General features: G+C 37.5%; 1 protein-coding gene across 6 annotated transcripts in view; it reads right to left on the bottom strand.

The window, feature by feature from the left end:
* Nucleotides 1-4,177: 4,177 nt before the first annotated feature.
* The window catches only part of LOC127957802 (peripheral-type benzodiazepine receptor-associated protein 1), a 96,148-nt gene continuing 76,892 nt past the window's right edge, over nt 4,178-23,433 (bottom strand). For 3 of the 6 annotated variants that reach the window (XM_052556475.1, XM_052556476.1, XM_052556477.1), the window contains 13 exons: nt 22,900-23,382; nt 21,747-22,304; nt 21,215-21,370; nt 20,047-20,784; nt 17,645-17,741; nt 14,592-14,722; nt 13,645-13,813; nt 12,219-12,287; nt 11,263-11,316; nt 10,087-10,190; nt 9,933-10,004; nt 7,966-8,085; nt 4,178-6,963 (listed from right to left, as the gene is read on the bottom strand). In XM_052556475.1, coding sequence (XP_052412435.1) covers nt 6,745-6,963; nt 7,966-8,085; nt 9,933-10,004; nt 10,087-10,190; nt 11,263-11,316; nt 12,219-12,287; nt 13,645-13,813; nt 14,592-14,722; nt 17,645-17,741; nt 20,047-20,784; nt 21,215-21,370; nt 21,747-22,304; nt 22,900-23,382 — 2,970 coding nt within the window. In that variant the 3' untranslated portion in view covers nt 4,178-6,744. The remainder of the gene's footprint in view (nt 6,964-7,965; nt 8,086-9,932; nt 10,005-10,086; nt 10,191-11,262; nt 11,317-12,218; nt 12,288-13,644; nt 13,814-14,591; nt 14,723-17,644; nt 17,742-20,046; nt 20,785-21,214; nt 21,371-21,746; nt 22,305-22,899; nt 23,383-23,433) is intronic. The other 3 variants (XM_052556480.1, XM_052556479.1, XM_052556478.1) reach the window with 3 other exon arrangements.

Genomic DNA, 23,433 nt, shown 5'->3' with positions numbered 1-23,433 from the left:
ATTCTGCTTAGACACAAACCCCCGCACACACAATCTTGCACCGCCTGATAATTCACTTCCCTCTGATGGGGATTTAAGAGACATGCTTCGGCGTGTCCTCTCGTGTTGCAACTGTTAAGCAATGGGAGATCAAACTGAGAGAGCTCAGGAGAACAGAAGGCAAGATAAGAATGAATGCTGACCGGGGAAATAGTCATCAAGCACATTTCTTTTCATTTAAATGTTCATTTCGACCATTCTGCATAAACGTTTGGTGCCCCAGTTTTAAATATTTGGTTAAATCCTTGAGATGAATCATTTGTATTTAAAATGAATCACTTGTATTTAATGATGAACCATTTGTATTTAGAAATGAATCACATGTATTTAAACGTGAATAACTTGTATTTTTAAATGGATCGCTTGTCTTTTAAGATGCGTTGTTTATATTTCAAGATGCATCACTTGCATTTTAAGATGCATCTCTTGTATTTTATTATGAATCGCTTGTATTTTATTATGAATCGCTTGTATTTTAAGATGAATCACTTGTATTTTAAGATGAGTCCACAGTATTTTAGGTTGAATCACTTGTATTTCAAGATGAATTGCTTGTATTTTAAGATATATCACTTGTATTTCAAGATGAATCACTTGTATTTCAAGATGAATCGCTTGTATTTTAAGATGGATCACTTGTATTTTAGGTTGAATCACTTGTATTTCGAGATGAATTGCTTGTATTTTAAGATGAATCACTTGCATTTCAAGATGAATTGCTTGTATTTTAAGATGGATCAATTGTATTTCAAGATGAATCACATGTATTTCGAGATGAATTGCTTGTATTTTAAGATGAATCACTTGTATTTTAGGTTGAATCACTTGTATTTCAAGATGAATTGCTTGTATTTTAAGATGGATCACTTGTATTTTAAGATGAATCACTTGTATTTCAAGATTAATTGCTTGTATTTTAAGATGGATCACTTGTATTTCAAGATGAATCACATGTATTTCGAGATGATTGCTTGTATTTTAAGATGAATCACTTGTATTTTAGGTTGAATCACTTGTATTTCAAGATGGATCACTTGTATTTTAAGATGAATCACTTGTATTTCAAGATGGATCGCTTGTATTTTAAGATGGATCGTTTGTATTTTAAGATGGATCACTTGTATTTTAGGTTGAATCACTTGTATTTCAAGATGGATCACTTGTATTTTAAGATGAATCACTTGTATTTCAAGATGAATCGCTTGTATTTTAAGATGAATCACTTGTATTTCAAGATGAATCGCTTGTATTTTAAGATGGATCGCTTGTATTTCAAGATGAATTGCTTGTATTTTAAGATGAATCGCTTGTATTTCAAGATGGATCGCTTGTATTTCAAGATGAATCGCTTGTATTTTAAGATGGATCGCTTGTATTTCAAGATGAATTGCTTGTATTTTAAGATGAATCGCTTGTATTTCAAGATGGATCGCTTGTATTTTAAGATGGATCGCTTGTATTTTAAGATGGATCACTTGTATTTTAGGTTGAATCACTTGTATTTCAAGATGAATTGCTTGTATTTTAAGATGAATCACTTGTATTTCAAGATGAATTGCTTGTATTTTAAGATGAATCACTTGTATTTTAGGTTGAAGCACTTGTATTTCAAGATGAATTGCTTGTTTGTTTTTAGATGAATCCCTTATATTTTATGGTGAATCACTTGTTGTTTTCCTCTTTTCTTTGGATTAAAGTGTCTGCTATATGCACAAATATATTCGTGAACTGGCTTCAGTGATTGACAAGAAAAACCATGCTTTTTACTGTTCCCACTATGTATTAATACAAACTTGCATTAACCAGAACTGAGACTCTTAAAGGGACAGTTCACCCCAAAATTATTTTTTTTACGTTTACTCACCATCAAGTTGCTTCAAACCTGTATACATTTCTTTCTTCTGCTGAACATAAAATAAGATGTTTTGAAGAATGCTGGTCAACCAAACACTTGACGGTACCCATTGACTTCCACTGTATTTAGGGACCAACAACTTTTTAGTTACCAACATTCTTCCAAATATCTTTTTATGAATCCAAAGAAACTCATACAGGTTTGGTAAATTATTATTTTTTTGGATGAACTATACATTTATGTGAGTTTTTAATATCTATTTTTCGAGAAGTCGGGCTCAATTGAAACAATGGCACCTGTAAAATAAATGCAGAATTCAAAACACGTCACCGCAAAGGAAATGCGAATCCATGAATACTGTATGTAGTACGAATTAGCATGTGCTTAAATGAGTCGGGGGTCAAAAAGAGCAGCGAATGAAAGAGAGGCGTGAGGCACTGGCTGTTATGCCTCTTCCTGTGTGGTTGAGCACCACGTGGTTGGCAGCGGGGTTAAATACGAGCACTTCTCCTGTCTTAGGCCCATTTCTGCTTGGGCTGGAGAGGAAGACGCCTGAAGAACTCTGCTAACACCGCTGGAGAAGACGAAAGAGGCAAATATGGCACTACTGGTCTTGATCTACAGAGGTATGGTTGAATCGAGCCATATAATACAAGTTCTGATGGGTAACGTATGGTTATCGTTATACTGGGATGCGCAGGAAACAGGAAGCGATTTATTTTGTGTATTTTTACTTTTTTTTCCGTTATCAATGCACATAACGATATACGACTTTATGTATTAATGTTCTGCATAAATATTTGTACGTTTTTCACGGTAACATTTGTGAGCAAAGCATTATGTCGGACTCTCTCGGATGCATGTGCACAAAAAAAATAAATAATAATAATTCAGATCAATTTTTGGAATTCAGTAGATCGTCAGTTGTATTTCACTATTATTTTTTTATTGAAAATATGAAGAAAGGTTTTTATAAGTAATGTATTTGCATCAGTTCCTGGTCAACAAAAGTTGCTAAAAGTGCGTAAGAAATCTAAATTTTCAATTATTGTAGTTTCTTTATTTCCAACACAAAACGACAGCAAAAACAAAAAAGGTGAGCATTTTAAAAATAATTATCTGTAATAAAATGCTCAACTTCTTTTGAAAGAAAAAGCTTACTCATGTTGAGAAAAATGGCTGCCGTCTGAAGTGAGGAATACGTTTGTGTCGCCACCGCTAGCATTTGCCAATGACGCATTATTCTTTCATAAAATTAGTATTTTAATCAACTTGTTTTCTAAAATTGCTGTATAAACTTAAGCACAATTCAACAAAATGCATGTTGCAGTATATTTGTCATGCACAATGCACCTAATAAAAGTTTTGCATGTCGTATGTTCAAATAGCAATCAGTCAAACTCGATTTCCTCAAACATTAAGAGTTTGAAGAGTTTGTGTAGAGTTTGGGTGCGGTTCACGAGTTGTGCAGAAGTGGAAATGTGTGTGTGTTTATGTGAAGGAGGAGTTTGAGATCGCCAGCATTTCTCCAGAGGACACCGAGACACCTGGACATTGGGATGTACAGTGCAGTCATCCATAAAGTAGAAAGCACTACTAAACCCCTCGCCACAGTGTAGTGTTTCCTACTTTATGGATGAGTGTACTGTTTGCTGCTGGGAAACTTCACAACGCTCGACACAGAACGACAGGAAAGAGAGAAAAGAGGAACTGGCTTGGTTTCGTAAAGCCGTGCACGTCTCATAGTGTCAATGCTCGTCCACGTGAGACGGCCGCATGCTTGCAGAAACTAAAGCCAGGTTTCTCTAATTGCTGTTGCTGTAAAATCATTGAAAATGTCTTGTATGATGCATGTCAACTTCAATAAAATGGAAACAAATAAAACAGATTTGTGTTTGCATCAGGCTCATTATTGGTAATGAAAACTGAAACTAGAATGAAAATAATTTTGTAACCTGAAATAAAATTACAAGTTTTTTTTAACACAAAGGCATGTGTTTCTTGAAACAAAATAAATGCTAGCTGAAAATAAAATAAAAATATATACTTTTTTACTAATTATTTTAGTTTTTGTTTCATTCACAACTAAAACTACAACTGATAAATACTAAAAATCCATACATAAAAATTCCCCAAAACCACAAAAAAAGAAATATTTTAACTGAAATTAAAAATGAAATATAAAAAATGACTCAAAAATTAATTCATATAATATTTATAATAATATACTAAAATATATAACAATATGCTAAAATCTGAATGATACTCCATCACAACAGAAACTCATTTTATGTGAAAATATACTTTATTTCTGTAAAAAGTACATATTGCAACAAGTCTTGTCATTCACTTCAATGACTTTCCCCACAAAGCAAGAAGCCTGTGTCACTATCCAAAAACAGCATGCACAAGAGAAACCCGAAAAATACTTTACCAAAAGAAGCCGTATTTACAGATGAGTTTCCAAAAAATGCATTACAAAAATGTAGAAAAAACATCGTTCAGGACAGACACATGAATAGAGTCTCGTTCTGGCTGTATGAAAACATCATCCCTCAAATCACAAAAATACAGCGAGCTCAATGCCGCGCACGGCCAAACAAAGCTACGTGCAACTATTACGACACATAAATAGAATAAATAAGGCCGAGTATAGATGGAAACCCATCATGCATGCAGTCATTACAAACACAGCTGTGGTAAACTTGAAGTTAAGACTAAACAAGGTCTTATAAGGCTAGTTTTTTAGTATTATGGCCTAGGATATGAAGTTATGATGGTACGATCTGTGGCCTGTGTGTTCATCAGCTTCACCGAGGCAGGAATCGCATCATGCGTCTGGATTATATTGTGCAGCGAGGGGAAAATCACCTGACTAGTTGATATTAAGGGGCTGTACAGCGCATCACGACCCAAAAAATGATCAAGGGTGTTTGTTTGATGGCACACACAATCTGCAATAATGCTAAAGCACAATTTTCTTTGTATATTCTGTTCTGCCAGTTTGAGAAACGGTCAAAACTTTCACCTACTTCCTGTCTGTGAGGGCTTTTGGGTTCTAGCTCCGCCCCTGTAAATGCCTGGCGTTCTGTGATTGGTCGCTGTGGTGACGTGCAGAGCACCTCAAGCTTTGGCAAGATCGTGTGGTTTGGACAGTCTTGCCTGAGAAGAGCAAGAGCTGACTTAAGACGCGAAACTGATGAGCGCTTCGACCTGAGAAATGATTTCATGTTAGCAAGAACCAGCAGATGGCGCTAGAAAAACAAACGTGAAGTTGAAGGGTTTGTGGCGTTACGCTCACATGCTGTGTCTGTATTACGACGCTCCTAAAACGGAGGAAAAGAAATCAGGAACTAAGCAAGAAGAGTGAAGACAGAGCTCATGCTGAAAGAAGCCAATGTTTCTCTGTTTCGTGAATTATTAATGTCACTATTGTAAAGTGAGATCCAGGTCGGCGAGTTTGAGAAAAGGTGAAGCAGAATTAAATGCAAAGTTCATTACGAACAATAAAAGCTTCAGTGCATCATCAGATGCACAATATTACATTTACAAAGAACGATCAACATTTTCCGGTTCAATGTGATGTTTAGCATGCAAACGACTTTAATCAAAAAGTTGGAAATGATAGTAAATATGTATTGTTGCTGGTTTTTTTTTTGAGCAAATGCAAGCATAATCTTCAATTACATGAAAAAAAAAATGCATAAGAATGCAATCGATTGCCTAAATGAGCACAGAGGTATGGAAGCCCCTTTCTGCAACACACACACAAATAAATGAATAAATAAATAATCACAACTTTTTCATCTCACAATTCAGAAATGCGTGATATAAATTTGTAATTCAGACTATATCTCACATTTCTGGGAAATACAGTCAGAATTGTGTGACGTAAAGTCGCAGTCGTGAGTTTGGTAAATAAAGACTGAATTTCAGAACTGCGAGATAAACATACAATTACAAGGGAAAAAGTCAGAATTGCTTAAAAAAAAAAATTGTGACTTTATTTCTTGCAATTTCTAATTGACATACTGCAATTCTGACTTAATACCTAAAAATTGCAAGTTTATATCTTGGAAAATTCTGAGTTAAAAAAGTCAGAACTGTAAAATGTAAACTCTAAACTAAAGTTTTTTAATTTTAATTCAGCGGCAGAAACGGGCTTCCACACAGGAGTGTGTAGAATATAACAAAACCCTATTTTCAGTACAATACAACAACATTACTAATCAGATAATCCAGAAATATTGTGATATAGACAATAAGAAAGCTTTCGTTCAGTCGGCGATCATTCAGATGTTCTCCAGCATAAACGAATGAATGAATGTGTAATGATTTGAGTTGGTGTATTATTCTAGCTTTAACTGGATAACACCAGGTGAAGGAACACAGCTCTGCAGTCTTGGACCCTACATGTAGTGCAAAAAATGATTTTGTCCCTTTATTTTCACGCTTTATTTTCCAGAATTCAACATCCGTCTTCTAAGTGTGCTCTGCCTTTCAGAGGATGATGTTTGAGACACTAGCAGATTCATGTCTAGATGCGGTTATATTATAGCGGAGCATTTATTTAGAATATTTTGCTATCTTTTTACTCTTTAAATGAGTATTTGATCGCTTTTAAACAGGCATGAGCTCTAGTCACAGCTTTAATGGGTTCAGACCCTTTCCCTATTTGCACAAGTATTGCGATTATTTGCTTTTTTTGAAAAGAAGAAACAGTCGGACAGACGAAAGCGCTGGTAAATCTGCATCATTATGGCAAAAATCACAGAATGAGAAAGATTCTATTGGATTGACTGACACGACACACAAGAAAAAGTGCAATCTGCAGATCTTCAGGCTCACAGTTATTCTTTCTTGCTGGAGCCCAGCTTTCTGAAAAGCTTCCTTCCCTTGGAGAAGAACCCGTTCTTCTTCTTCTGAGGCAGGGAGGTGTCGGGGACCAGAGGGGTCACGGGTGAAGACGAGCTCAGGGACGGTTTCTGATCTGAGTCCGGCTCAGGGTTTAGTCCTGGATGAGAGGAGCTCAGAGGATCAAGATGCTCAGACGATTCTGTCTGACTCCCCTGGGAGAAAAACAGAGGAAAGATGAAGGTAGACAGGCAACAATTCTAAAGCTGTTATTTAAAAAAGTCCAGTTAACGTTCAACCAATTGTATAATAGTTGTATAAAATAAAAAGACTAAAATGATTTAATACTGTATGTACGAAATGGGAATACAAAGTAGCAGAAGAAAAAATCGAGCAGCAGTCCCGAGTCTGAGCATATGACACACATCTGACTTTATGATCATAAAATGCTTCATCTTAAATTACAAAACAAATTCATGAAGCATGGCTTACACCATGAGTTTAAAGGGACAGTTCACCTAAAAATACAAATCATGTTAAAGCGCTAAAAGGACAGACTGGTAATAAATAAAAATGAATACAAAAGTTACAACTGAAATAATAAATGAATCCTAGGAAATTATAAAAATAGTAGTAATGATGATAAAAAATAAAAATGACAGAAGCATGTAAAATTATTAGAACTAAAACTATAAAATACAATGAAACCTGAAAAATATGAAAATAAAGGGTAATTCAAAATATTAATAGAAAATATATAATACAAAAATAACACTGGTTCCTAACCCTGACAAAAACAAAACAAAATTTTTCAAGGGTGAACTATCTCTTTAAATAAACATTTTTGGGGTGCAAGCATTTTGGATTCAAAATGATTGAATCTCTAAAACTTTCCAGTACTTCTATAGTTTTTATATAATTGATCTTCAGACTGATCTTCAGTCATTTTATCTAGAGATGCCAGAGAAGGTTTGCTGCAGGTCTATGAAACACTTACGGTCACTGTTTAAAGTGAACACCTCTCCTGTGCTTCTGAAAAGCATGCAAAAATAAAAACAAACACATATAAGACGACATGCAGAACAAAAGACAGCTGGACAAACTAATGCTGTTCATCTGTGATGGACAGAGCAGAATGGAAAACGCATGCAATGATCAACATTGATGCATGCAATAAACACACACACACACACACACACACACACACACACACACACCTGTGAATCCCTGCGGCTCTCCGTCACCGTGTTCTCCGTCCGTGCTGCATCTTCTTCTGTCTCTGGAAAAGCTTGCAGGAAGTTGGATGGTACGAGGCCTTTGTGTCCATTGAGATCCCCCTGAAAACAACACATACCCATCATGCACTGCTGCTTTACTCAGTCATTCATGACGGTGCACAGGGTTTCGAAATACAGAAGTACACAAACTGAGAGGTTCTGGGATATATTTTTATTCCCCTGATCCACATATGTGCATTTGCCCTACATTTACAAACAATTGCTTCGATAACAACAGCTTTAAAACTCGTCTTTTTTCAGTCTTTTTCAAAAATAAACAAGAAAAATTTTATGAAAAATATAATATAATAATAATGGGTTTGGAATGACAACATTAGGTAAGTATATATTTTCCATTTTAAAAAATTCCACACTTTTCCAGACTCAAATTTCCAAAACCTCTCCGTAGATTTTCAGACTATATTTAACATAAATGGTCCATATCACTTTTTTCAGTTTTATATTTGGTAAATATTAGTGCTGTCAAACGACTAATCGCGATTAATCTAAAGTAAAAGTTTTTGTTTGCATAATATGTGTGTGTGTGTGTACTGTGTATATTGATTATGTTTATATAAATACAAACACATGCATGTATATATTTAAGAAAACCATTTCATGTTTATATATTGAATATATTTATATGATAGCATTTATAGGAATATATACACATAAATACATGTAAATATTTTCAAAACATATGTGTCTTTATATATATAAATAATAAATACAAAAAGCACACACATATGTAAACAAAAACTTTTATTTTTAGATGCAATTAAACGCGATTAATCGTTGGACTCATCGTATATACAAAGTCATCTGTCAATATTTTAATTTTTTCAGGGTTTTTTACAGTGATTTTCTCTAAGTGTCTTTTGCATCCACACAATAAACTTTTTGTGCCTTTGCAAACTATTCACATGTGCATGGGAATTTTTTGCATGCTTACACATTACAATTTCTAGTTTTATTTAACCTATTTTTTTGTGCATCACTACCATCTTACTATAAATAAAGTGAAAGCATGGATGCACTTGAATTAATAGAGATCTACTTGCTCAAAATGTGGCTTTCCTTATAGTTGTACCTCTAATATGTCCGAATTAGCACATCCTCTGATGTCACAATAGGTGGCTCAGTGTGCATTGTCCTATACGCTAAGTTTCTTGGTTTCTTGTGCACACATAAACATCTGTATATTTTTTATTTTTGCAAAGGTCCTCAAGACCGTTATACGGTGCTACAAATATCATTCGAAGAAGCCCAAACCATTTTGCATAATTAAAAGTGCACCTTGAATTAATTCAGTCGTGTTTGACAATCATTAAACAGCTAACATGAAAACAATTATTTTATAATAAACTTATTTTTTATTAAATTCTTGATTTTCTATTATTAAAAAAATATTTAATAATAGAAAAGCTCATATTTTTCCATACTCCTCCAGACCTGGAAATTACTTAAATCAAATTCCATATTTTGCCAAAGGCATAGGAATATTAGGAATATTAAAGGCATAGGAATGCATAGGCATATTACCTATAATATGTTACTTTTGAGAAAATGTAATCTGATTACGTTACTTGTAATGCATTGCCCCCAACATTGGCTCTGACAGATCTGCTCAGATCTCTACAGCATCGAAATACTGTTATTTTTTTTATTTATTTTTTTCCTGTGTGATTTTTTTATTATGCAAACAGACTATTACAATATTTACAAAAAACAAATAAAATGCAAAAAACTAATTCAGATACTGTTATTAAGTAATTAGCAACTTTTATTATTCACTTTGGAAATAAGTTCAAAGGTAGCATGGCCACAAATGTGTCATTGCACAGAACTCCTATTTATTATGATGACACTAACAGACAGAGAGAGAAACGGGTACGAAAGAAACTCACATAGTAGAAGCCGTCATCGTCCATGTCACCGAACACATAGATAACGTCGCCTGCGCTGAAGGTCAGTTCAGCCTGGACAAACAGTGTATTAAAATCTCATGCTTTAGACCGTTTGCTAGCATAAGGAGTTTTTTTCTCACAGTAATAATGTCACCTCTATGTCTGCATTGGGAGAGCTCTCTCTCGGGTCGTAGTCAAAGATGGCCACCATCCTGCGAGGTCTGGAGCTCCCCATCGGACCCGCCGAGCGACTGAGGTCTGCAAGTCAAACACAACGAGCATCTTTAAAGATGCAGTGGGTGAAAATGACACAGAAAGGGACAGAAATGGCAGAAAATACATACGTATCTGAAATGGAAAATTTTATATATTTGTTAAGTCTCTATTATAGGTTTATCGAGTGATGATTTGAGCTTGAATATGAAGGAAACAACCTCAAAACATGAAATTACAATTATATCATAATCTACTGTGATGGTTGACAGTAAAAACTACTTCAGATGTATTCTAGCATTTTATGCATTATTTACAACCATGTTAATATTTGCAGATTTTATGAACTTGCGTGTTTCAATTAATTGATTTGTTTGCTGTGAACTATAAGGTTAGAAAAACAATCTGCAAAAATGCCCTTTTTTAAAAGAAAGTAGAATTTGATAGTCATAAACTTGCATCAAAGTGATTAATTTGACAATATAAAGAACACAGAAAACAGCTGTTTTAAACTGAATTAATATCTCACATTATAACTGTAAGACAGATACACCCTATGCACGCTTATGAACATTAAACTTCAGGATGTGTAAGCTTAATTTCTGCATTATTGTATAATGTTAGATCATTATTCATAACGGTTATCAGTTTCAGTTCAACAAGTGTCATGGCAGAGGAATAGTTTGAAAACGGTTTAGCCGAGGAAGTTAATTAAACAGCTGATTAAAAGGTTGATGTGTGTACAGTAACAGAAGTAGTGTCAGAGAATGAAACTCAGTCGATCAGGCTCAGTCTATCTCTATCAAGAATGCATGTTAATTATGTACAACTCTTTCTGCATTTGTGTTAAAAAAAAAATCATGCATGATAAACACTGAACACTCTTCAAGAGAAACACACAGAAATCACATGCAGAGTGAAGCAAATCACAGAAGACATGAGCTCAGCTGTCCAATGAGAGACTGAAAGATCATTAGTGGTTAGTTCAGAGATGAGGGCGAGTGGATGCAGGTCTCCATGCGCTGCATCAGTACATCAGCATGCAGTTACACTGTCAGTCACATGAGGCTAGAAAACATGAGAGAGAACCGCAGGACAGGACAGGAGGAGCTCAAACCTTGACTGGAGGAGTCCATAGCGGACGTGTCGTCTAACACCGCAGCCGACTCCACTGGAAAGGACAGAAGTGGGCGGGGAGGGAAGGGTTAGACACAATCTGATTGGCTGCCTGACCTTGATTGACACTCGGGCTCACGGGGAAAAAGAAAACTTGAACTAAACAAAATGAGCCACATCGCTTTGAGAATATGAGTGAAGTGGTTATGAGCCACACACACACACACACACACAAACACACACACTGATGGTGAGTTGACCAAAGGGGGCTGTGAGCCCAAACATTAGAAAACACTTATCTAAAGAAATCATTCCAGGTTTAAGTTTGACAGCATCTGCGGCACTCTCACTTAATACAAAAACATGTTTCTACACACTACCGCTCAAAAGTTTGGGATCAGAACTATGTTTTATGTTTTTTACAAGAGTTTCTTCTGCTCATCAAGGCTGCATTTATTTGACCAAAAACACAGGGAAAAACGTATATTTCGAAATATCATTATGATGTAAAATAACGTTTTTATATTTTAAAATACATTCAACTGTTATTTATTCCTGTGATGCAAAGCTGAATTATTTCAGCATCATTCCTCCAGTCTTCAGTGTCACATGATCTTCAGAAATCATTCTGATATGATGATTTATTATCAGTGCTGGAAACTGGAAAGTGCTGCTTAATATTTTTTTGAACCTGTGATAATTTTTTTTCAGGATTCTTTAATGAATAAATCAATGAATCATGCACAATAAGACCAGGAACATTTATTTGGTAAAAAAAGGTTAATTTAAATTTGATGCTGACTGTGGTTGAAAACTAAACCAGAGAGACGAAGAACATCTAATGTTGGTCTCCCCCTTTGGTCAGAGTTCCTGAAGCAGAAGCAGAAAGCTGATGGGAGTGAGTTCAGCAAACCAAATCTCAGAGAGCAGGAGGAGACAGCGAGCGCTGACACACACCTTTCTTGGAGCGTCTAGGTTTCGGCGGTGCAGCGGGGCGGCGTGGAAGCTGTGCATGTGAGCGGGCGTCTTTATGAAATTTAAACAGGATACGAGGGGGGAAAAAAAGACAAGTAGCAGACAAGAATGAATGAGAAGCCAAAAGAAAAGCAAAACCTCACAAAACAAGCATCAAGCTGAAAACAAGAATAAGAATAAGCATCAGCAATGAGGAACAGCAGTGAGAAAGAAAGAACTGATCCACCACTGCAGCAAAGCATTCTGGGAAACAAGATCCTCTGTCGCTCTTTGAACTGCTTACAGTGACCACAAAAACACACACAGCACAACAACAGCACTTTGGCACTAATTTAAAACCGGCAAAGCTTTGAGATCTGGAATGAAACATAGACTGGGAAACATAAACCAGTCAAAGCTTGTTTCTGCCATGGGTTAAAAAAATAAAAAAGTATTTGTGACTTTTTCTGTCACAATTTAGACTTTTCTTTCATAATGCTGAAAAAAAACAATCATGAATCATGAGATATTATCTCGCAGTGGCAAGAAAATAAAAGATGCAAAATGCAAATGCAAAATATAAACAGAATGGTGAGATAAAATTGCAATTCGCTAAAAAATCTTGTGAGATATAAACAACACGGAAAAAGAACAGAACAGGAATCTGAATTCCGAATTCTTGCCACATTTTGCTGACATTTGTACGTTCTTAACAGAGGAGATTCCTGATATCTCTTTTTATCACTCTGCCAGAAAAACATACATTGTCACCATGTTTGGAGAAAAAGATCTCATTTTATATAAATCAGGTGAATAATGTTTTAACAAATCCCCTGTAAATATCTTAGATTGATAAGAATAAAACCAAAGTTTGGTGTATGCATGTGCTGCTCAAGTGGAGAAAAAAACAAAAAAGCCTATAAAGATGAAATAGATGAAGTGTAATAAACACTTGAAAGTGTATTTAGGATTCTTTCTTTCCACAAGTCTGAAAGAAGTCATGTTATGGAGCCAAAATCTCAAAAAGCAATGGTATTACATTTAGCATCTCGCCCTTAAATGAGATAAAGACTACTACATGTATCTTAATAGATTGCATAATAAAGCACCACATATCACCACCATCACTTCAAGATCCTTTAAGGTCCTCACAGTCGTTAGCTTGAAGCCTATTTTAAATCTCGCGTCTGCAAGTGATTCCAGCTATGCTAAAATGACAGCACTTTAAGATCCTGGTGTGAAGCCATCAGTGACATTATGCTAATGAGTTGTAATGATTACAGCTGATCTATATAGAGTTTAATGCTAGCAGGAATCAAATAAGATCTCCACACACAAATATTTTGTCAAACATGGCATCTGTTGTTGGTGTGAAAGCTGACATTGAGGTGTAGATGTGTGAGTCTGATGCATGCGCTGATGAACGCACCTATCTTTTCCAATGAGGTCTCTGTGGAGAGGAAGCCCTGCTTCAGGAGCTGGTCTCTGGTCTCCTCATCATCAACCTGGATCTCTGAAACCATGTTACACGGCACATAGCCACGACGGCCACCCGCCTCGCCCCGGAAGAAACCATCCGCATCCTTGTCCCCATAAACCTGCAGAAAACAAACACTGCAATCAACTTTCTACAGGAACTGAGAAAGAGCAAAGAGATATTTTTTGACATCTATAATGAGAGCAATAAGGTTTTGTGGGCATTACTCCATAACTTTTATATTATTAGTAATATTTCAAGATGAAGACCTACTGGACTGTTGCATCTTAGATTTATTTGATTATTTTCATTTTCTTAATCCACGTTAAAATCTATCAAATCTGATCCTCAGGCTTTTGTAGAACATCTCACAATCATCATTGTATTATATGTTTGGATCATTTAAATCTCATCTTAATATAACAGAGTGATGACTGATATCTATATCATTTTATGCAAATATCCACTATACTGTTACAGTATAAAAATCTCATTGAGTTACAATAGATGCATCAGAATATCACACTGTTTGTCCTCAGACTATCGGACTATATGAGCCATAAAGTGAAGTGACATTCAGCCAAGTATGGTGACCCATACTCAGAATTTTTGCTCTGCATTTAACCCATCCGAAATGCACACACACAGAGCAGTGAACACACACACACACACTGTGAACACACACCCAGAGCAGTGGGCAGCCATTTATGCTGCGGCGCCCGGGGAGCAGTTGGGGGTTCGATGCCTTGCTCAAGGGCACCTAAGTCGTGGTATTGAAGGTATTTAAAAGCAATGTATCTAATATGTCTCAAAACATACAGTATATGCAAACTTAATTTAAACTGTTCCATGTCTACTATTATTATATATGTTGCTATTTATAGGGTTAAGAGTCATACCTTGATAATCTGTCCTTCTTTAAAGGGAAGCTCTTCTTCAGCAGCATCAGGATTGGGGGACATGACTGCAGGATCATATGGGAAGAGGGCAACGAAGACTCTCACCTCATTTTCTCCAGATGCTCTGGGCTCTGCAACACCAAAGAGCAAACGCAAAATTATTTCACAGGATATATTATGAGATTTACACATTGGTGGGTAATCTGGAAATGTCATGCCTGTATCTAGGGGTGTAACGATTCACTCGTTTTCTCGATGCATCGATTACAAACCCTGTCGATTCATATGCATCGATCTTGAAACCGATCTTGGATAGTAATCGATTCAAAATGCTAAGATTCGAATGAATCGCGATTTCTATAGCGATTCAATGCTTTCAAAAATTTAAATTACTACACACACGAATTAATGGAGACATTGAAGAGTGTTCGTGAATCGTGCTTCTTATCTATCCTTCACGCGCTCCACTGTTTACCGCCTGAGACAGTCACAGGATTGCGCTCCGTTCGTCTCTGTGGCCAGTAATGCTAACGTGAAGTAGTTTTAATTTTCTGTAGTTTGTCAGTGGCTCTCTGCATCTTACCGACGGAGTTACCGGAGCCGTCGACAGCTGTATTTATTGCATGGACGGAGCGGTAATGTAAGTGTCTAAATCATACGCGCAGATCCATTGAATGATAAATGTTTTTAAACAATGTGGATGAACCGAATATACGAAGGAAACTTTTACAATTAACCACAGCATTAACAACGACCTTGAAATAAGAGCGCGGGATTTATCTGATAATCAGATGCACGAAAGTAGCATTTGTCTCATTAGCAAACAGACATCTGGCGCGTTTTCTCTCAGAATCATTCGCTGATGGAGAGGAAAAGTTAAATAGAGATGAAGACGTTTTCACACTGAAAGAGAGACGTGCCAGGCTATATCTGCAGCTAAACTGAATAAAAGCAGAATGAACTGATGAAACTAAAAAAAAAAACCCACAAACAATTTATGAATGATGCAGTGCTAATTGACATTTATTACAGTACATAAACTATAAAGTATATTTTCTACCTTATTCTGTGCAGAAAATTAAAAAAAAATTGCTAATTAAATGTAGCCTAGTATATAAAACAATCATAAAATTGCCATTAGGAAAAAAATATTGATTACAAATGATTGATTATTGTCCAGCAGTGTATTTGATTTATTACAGCTAATTAAAACTAATTAAAAAAGAAGATAATTCCTTGTAAAAAAATAAAATAAAAAAAAATAAAATAAATAAATAAATAATAATAATAATAATAATAATTATTATTATTATATAGGCTACATACATAAAATGATTGTATTTGACATTTCTGTCACTTCTGAAATTATGGTTACGCCCCTGGTGTGACAAAATGTTAACTTATACATAATACGCTTTAAGCTCTTTTTTTAAAACTTTGCTTTCATACATTTGTACGTATGCCATGTCGCATCATTAAACTAGCATTTAACCTATGGTTTCTAACCTATGGTTCTCTAAACATAAATGCTACTGTAATTTGCCCCCTGACTAAGCATTTAAAGAGTTTAGTAGAAGCATTTAAATAATCCTGTGAATGCACTTAAAGAATGCAGAATCGAATCGTTATAATTGAATCGAATCAAATTTAATTGTGAATCGAATCAATTTGAATCGTTCTAAATTTGCAAAAATCGTTCTTGAATCAAATCGAAATCCTATGAATCGTAATCGAATCGAATCGCTGCCTTGCCAAAGATTCACAGCCCTACCTGTATCACATTTTGAAAAGCTGAAGGTGGAATTGTGTAAAGTTAAGTTACATTCAATGCAACGTTCCATGACGAATGTGAAATGTTACAATCAGTAAACTAATGTTTGAGGTCTCCCCCGCCTGAAAAGCATAATGGTGCGGCCCAGGCGTGTCCTAAAGTGAGGTAATCAAACTAAAACCTCCTGATCCTAAGCCGCCGTGAGTGGCTACAGAAACGTGCGCTCACGATTCATTTGTACAGAGCGGGAATGACAGGAAGAGACAAACACACACACACATGTAAAACCAAACAATATAAACAAATCAAACAAATCAATATTATATTTCATAAAACCAACCCACCTCTGGTTCTCAGCGTTGATTGGTCATGCTAATATTTCCCATAATGTGTTAAAAATCACCATGTCTCACAATTAAGCAGCTGTGCTGGACAATCAATTACTATATGAACTGATAAAAATGCATCACTGTAAGCCAGAAATGGAAAAAAGTGTCTACTAAATAAGTCAATGCAACTGCACAGATGAAGTTACATGTGTAAATAAATGGAAAGCAAACACAAATGCTCCAAAACACCATCCATAATTTTCCTGTGCTATTTATTGGACGTGCATGAATGATAACTCTGCTGTACACTGCAGTCTGAAAGCAATTCCTGTTTCTAGATGGATTGGATGAGGACTATAGTGTAAAACAGAGGTGTATAATCAGTGGTGCTAACAGGTGTCTGTCATTTTTGTGTTAAGCTCCAGCAGTGAGATATGCTAATCTCATTAGTGAGGATCAAGACCATCTGTAGCAACAATCAAGGGCAGAGCAAAGAAAGGAGGACATTATTTGAGTGCAAATATACAGAAAAAGGGGCTACCTTTCGAAAAACCATCTTGTCCTCAAAGACAAAAACGATTAAAAATTACTTGACTGTCCATAAATGCAAATGGGCTTTCAGTTAAATAAATTACATGTCTGATCACTTAGAAAAGTAACAGCACTCCTCAACAAGCTAGTTCTGAATATATTACATGCCAAACTTTAATACATTGTGTCACTGGTTTTATTATATAACTAACTTTAAGAAAAAGCAGTTAGACTAGGCTAGATACATGTGTTGCTTTGGCTGAAACTAAGTTTGCAGAAGAAGAGTTAAGCGCAGTTTAAAGTTCAGTGGGTGGACAGGACTCTCAAATGGATAAACGAAAAAAAGAGAAAAGGATGTGATCTAAATAAGAGCTAAACACTGTTCACATTGAGAGAGAGAGAAGGAAGTGAGAGATTCTCACCTCTATGTAGTCTAATTTCAGGCCGTGGCGATTTTGGAGTGACATCGCACCACATTGCACCTGGATCTCCCACCGATGCTTCTCTTACACCTGCCTCCTGGATTGAGAGAAACAAACAGTTAGATAATGTCACGTGCGAAACAGCATCATGGCAAACACTTCAGATTAGTGAACATGTATTCACTATTAACTAAAGAGTTTTCCCTCAGAAAACGTCTAATTCGCTGCTTACGGATAGTAAGCAAGGTAGTTGTTTCTAGTAGGTATGTTTAGGATTAAGGGAACTAGAATATTGCCATGCAAAATAAGGCATTAATATGTATTTTATAAATAGTAATAAACAGCGAATATGTAAGTAAAATGCAGGCTAATAAGCAACAAATTAATAGTGAATAGTGTTCCCTAATTTAACATGTTAATGTACAACTGTAACATCACACAATCTGCATGTAATACCACTAATGGACACTAGGGGCCCCAGACTAGACCAATCGCTTAGGAGCCACTTGCTTCTGTTAAAACATTTTGAAGAACGTTCATTACAGAATCAGAACAGTCTATATTAAAGGGTAGGTTCACCCAAGAATGAAAATTTGTCCATTTTCTACTCACCCTTGAAGCATCCTAGGTGTATGTGACTTTCTTCTTTCAGAATAATCCAATCGTAGTAAAAAAAATAAAAATAAAATCTCTGCGTCCCACAGTCAGGAGATGTTGTATTTGTAATTGTAATGTTGTAATTGACAATTGACAAAGTTACAATATCCAATTGTAATCTGGATATTTATCTTATAAAAATGAATGGATTAGCTACAGAGGGCCTTTATTGACCCCCAGGAGCCGTGTGAGGGACGTTATATTACAGATGTGTACACTTTATTTGATGTCATCTGAACTGTTGACAACAAACACCCAATTACCCCATCGAAAGTCCTGGAAGAGCAAGGATTTTTTTTTTAGATTGGATTATTTTGAAATAAGAAAGTCACATACACCTAGGATGCTTCGAGTGTGTAGAACATGGACAAATTTTACTTTTTGGGTGAACTAACCCTTTAGATAAATTGCCAAGCTAGCATTTGGAAAATTTCCTGCACACAATGTTCCTGTGTGCAGTTTATTTTGCTTAGCTTGCTACCTAATAACTATATTCAAGAGCTTCTATGTACAATCAACTGCGATTGCATTGGCCAGACATTAATATCTGTGTTTGTGCACCTTCCTAGGGTATATGCACATGACGTTCTGGTATCTTAGGCTAAATGCAAATAGATTTGAAATCACTGTTGCAAGCTCTTTTGTACTGAATTAGCAATTAGCCTGGAGCCCTGAAACACACACACACAAGTCAAAAAAGCCACTGCTCAAGCGACGTCTGATTCCAGATCAACATAAGCAGCACTTGGGGTTGTTCTTTGCAACAGTGCAATTATGGGAACAGAGGAGATCCCTGTGCAAGCACAACATACAGTTTCATACAGCACTTCAGTGTGGTCCAGTCTCTACTGCTCAAGCAGTCTCTGGACAACCTTGACAATACATGGGTCAAGAAGCATCCCATTTGTGTCAAGGAAAGGAGATGCAAAAGAGCTAGAAAATTTATTGAGCAAGAATGTACAGCCAGAGTCTTAGAACATCAATGTTCAACACTGGGAAGAATAAGATGTAGGACAAATGCATAGAGCAGTGCTGGCAGCTATGCAACTACAAATACGAAGATGCCTTGACTAGAGACTGAGAGAAAGGGTGTAGGGTACACAAGAAGCGAGATGTACAGGCTTAAACCTTTTGTTTCCACAGTAAAGTTAGAGTTAGAGAGTCATTGAGCACTTGGTGGAATCCCATATGACAGAGTAGCCACTGTATGTGGTAAATAAATGCATTTTAAATGTTAGCTCCATGCAGAGGTGGGAATAACTAAGTAATAAAAACTGTAACCTGAATTGCTCAGTTCCTTAAGACAATCATCATTAATTCCAACAATACACATTAAGCCAGGGGTTCTTGACTCTGACCCTTAAGGTCCTCTTTTCTGTAGATTTTAGTTCCAACATTAATCAAACACACTTGAACCACTTATTAGGTGAGGTCTTTAAGGTTACAGGCAAGTGAGTTTGAACAGTGTTGGAGCTAAACTCTACAGGAAAGTGGACATTTAGGGCCAGAGTTGAGACCCCCTAGTTCTAAACCTTTCAACTATGATAAAACAAGTAGGACAAATTAAGCTACAGTGAACCGATAAGTATAGCAGTTGATTTGGGTGCAAACTTGGTCATTTTTGCTTTTAGGACACAAAAGGTTTCAGCCATCTCCTAAAGGGATGGACAGGTTCTCAAAGAGAGCTTCTCAAGGGATCGATGGCTGTGGTAGAACAGGAGACAGATGGACAGATGACAACCCACCCATGAGCGGCTGCTTTGGGGCAGCTCTGGCTGGGGTCTGCATGTCAGGGGCAAGTGGTGGTACTCATTGTTACCGCCTTCAACCCACCACTCCGAGCTCATTTGTTCTAACACCACTTCTCCAGGATCAAACAGCTGAGGCTCCTCGTCGTTATCGGTTCCATACTCTACGTCAATCTCTGTTGAGGGTCCAGTGGGTGACTTCACACGGTGAATGGTCTTGCTAAGTAAATGCGGTCCATGCCCTTTTCCTGAAGTCATCTGGCTACGGAGCAAGGCCTCTCTCCTGAGTTGGTCGCCATGACCTTTGTGCGGTGTACAACGTGCAGCCACATTAACAGAACTAGGCCCAGCGTACAGACTACTGTCAGAGTCCAACTCCACCTCCTCCTCATCCAGATAGTTGATGGTGTCCACCTTGTCAGCGTAGTGCACTCTGGGTCTAGTCCTGACTGGCACATTCCCTTTGTACCTTACTACGGGGGAATCAGATTCCATTTTATGTCCCTGATTGTGATGATTGGGGGAATGTCGACGACCATCATGTCCACTTTGGCGGCCATTGCCAGAAGTTGTTCGGCCCGGGGAAGGCCTAGTGTAGGGTTCAGATTCAGTGTTGTCTTCTTCTTCTGTGACTTCTGGGATGCTAAAGAGCTGCTTGTTGTGGTAGGCTTGAGGGGGGAGCTTTATAATCCTCTCCAAAATTTCTTCATCGCTGTCAGGTTCCCACATTTCAGACTAGGGTTGTTTTGGAGGAGCATTGGGATATTACCAGAGTAGGAAACGAGCAAGGTGAAAGATCGAGAACATACAGAGGAGGCAAAGGTTTGATTGGTGTCAAAAGTGGAAAATTGAACAAAACAAAGCAAAGAAACAAGAAAATTAGAATGCAACAGAGGAAATATGAGAACAGAAGAACGTAGATGACAAGTATGGCTAAAACTGAGTTATAGCTAAAAGTTTTCACTAGTAATTACAGACAATCAGAACCTGCTTAATGTTTAATATATCATTATATTGAGCAGGATATTGAACCTGTGGCATTTCACTGTGATCGTGATTATCTGGTGCAATACAAAGATTCTTGACACACTGCAGTAGAACTCAACGTTTTGTCGAAAGGTTACCTGAGGAACATTCAGTACAACATCCATGTGCATGTACATACCCTGCCCGTAGGAGCTGTACTGTAACCTCTGGAGATGTCAGTAATTGGTTCAGAGTACAGATCTTCCTCCTCTTCTTCCAGTATGTCAGACAGATCAGACCGACTGCTCTCCCCTTGGTAGTCTGGGGGAGGGTCCATAAGACCACCAGCATAGACCTAATAATGTACCACAAAAACAATAACTTCAACACAGTTTTCTGAGACACTACGACGGGGTGTCCAATCCTGCTCCTGAAGAATTAAGTTGCAATTGCCCCAATACACTTGTCTGGAAGTTTCTAGTAATTCCAAACACATTGATTAGCTGGTTCAAATGTATTTATCTGGGGCTGGAGCTACACTTTGTAAAACAGTGGTCCTCCAGGAACAGGACTGGGCAACCCTGCACTAGGACAACACAATGTTTCAAATAATGAAGGTGTTTCTCTGCTGGATTAAGTTAGTATATAAAGGAAGGAAGATTAGCTCTGAGGAAAATGGTAAGATAATAAAATGAGTGCAGTAGGAAAAGATTAAAACCACAGGGACACACATGGTCTCCAGATTTAGTTTGGAAACTGGCCTTTATTCGAGGTTGAGGCACAGGCCGCAGGAACTCCTCTATGGATACGAGCCTGGTGTTCTCCCTGTCCTCCTCTGGCTCTGATTCAAAGGGTGACGGATTAGGAGGTCTCAGTGGGTGCGTATCTGGAATATCGAGAGGGTCCTTTCCTGGGATGTTGACTTTGGGGCAGGTGGAACTGGGTGGTGGTGGTGTGTGAAGTTTGGCACGTGGATCCTCCAAGAAGTCGGAGAGGGAGGCAACAGGACGCAGGCCTCCTGGGCTGTCTGTCTCTCTGCTTGTGTTTTGCACAGCAGGAGCCACACAAGACTGCTCTGGCACGGATGCAGGTACAACAATAGGTGCAGGTTTGGCCGCAGACATGGGCACAGGCATGGTAGCAGGTGCTGGCACAACTACAGGACCTGCCACTGTCATGGACAATGGTGTGGGCATAGTTCCTAGTGAGGTCAAGGGAGCTGGTATGGCCATGGATGTTGGTGTAGCAAGAGGCACAGGCACGACCATGGGTGCATGTGTAACACTCACCTGCAGATGGAGATGCTTTATTAGCTTACAAAAATTACTACTCAAACAGATACAATACTTATTCCCAACCAATTTCCAATATTAAACAGAACCCATACATCCCAGATCTCTACACATGGACAATCAATCTCAGCCAACTTAAGAAAAAATTATTCTATTTTAAGAATGCGGATAGGGTAATGCAGTAAATACATTTTGTAGCATAAGGTTATTGGTCTTAGGCCAAAATTCAAAGATCAAAATTTTTGTGAAAAGTCCTGGGTGTTTTCTTAACAATAACCTCACATGGGAAGGTTATATTACATGTTTTATGAAGACCATGAACACACCAAAATTTAACATCCACTTCAGTAATAAAATTTCCTTCATGTCTGAGTTTTATTAAATATGGCACAAAGAGATGCCTCAGGGTTCTAAGCAGAGGGTCATTTTGCACATTCCACGGATGCTAAGCATCTCCTTTTGCACATGGGTAAACAATGACAACATTTTTATTTTTGGCTCTTTAAGGATATGGTATAAGCTAATTACTTATTATTTGCACATTCAGTAGTGACTAAAACTGTAGACAAGTAGATTTTTAGTTTAAACTCACCGTTGAGTTAGTACATGAGCTACATATCGACAGTGCCTCCTGTGCTGGCATGGGTGCAGCTGGTGTTGGGTTTGCCCAGGCTTCTACATAGGAAGCAGGAGATGGAGACACCTCACGGGTGGTTGCATTCGGTGCACTGACATAGACTCCCCGAACAGGACCAATGGTGTGTTCATCCATTGTAGCAGTGTGTGGCAGAATGGGCAATTTGGCAGATGAGAGAGATGTGGCACAGACAGCAGGATCTGGGTTGGCACTGGCCGTGAGGACACTGGCGGTGGCTGGCACAGACTGGCATTGAGGCAATGAGGCACCGGACATGATGGCAGGCAATTTGGCGGGCACATTCACCGGCAATGAGTCCATCGACTCGCCAAAAGCTGACATGGTCCGCACGGTGAGCTCATGGGCCGCCTGTAATGTTTGGATCTGAGATGGACCAATCAGAGCGCTGCCTGCTGTGGGTGACGACACCTCTAATACCTGCAGACAAAGGTGAGAGAGTTAAACATGCACATTTACTGTAGAAATAAA

Source organism: Carassius gibelio, chromosome B5, assembly GCF_023724105.1.
Source record: "Carassius gibelio isolate Cgi1373 ecotype wild population from Czech Republic chromosome B5, carGib1.2-hapl.c, whole genome shotgun sequence".
Classification (NCBI taxonomy): Eukaryota; Metazoa; Chordata; class Actinopteri; order Cypriniformes; family Cyprinidae; genus Carassius; species Carassius gibelio.
This window is presented reverse-complemented; position numbering and strand designations above follow the sequence as displayed.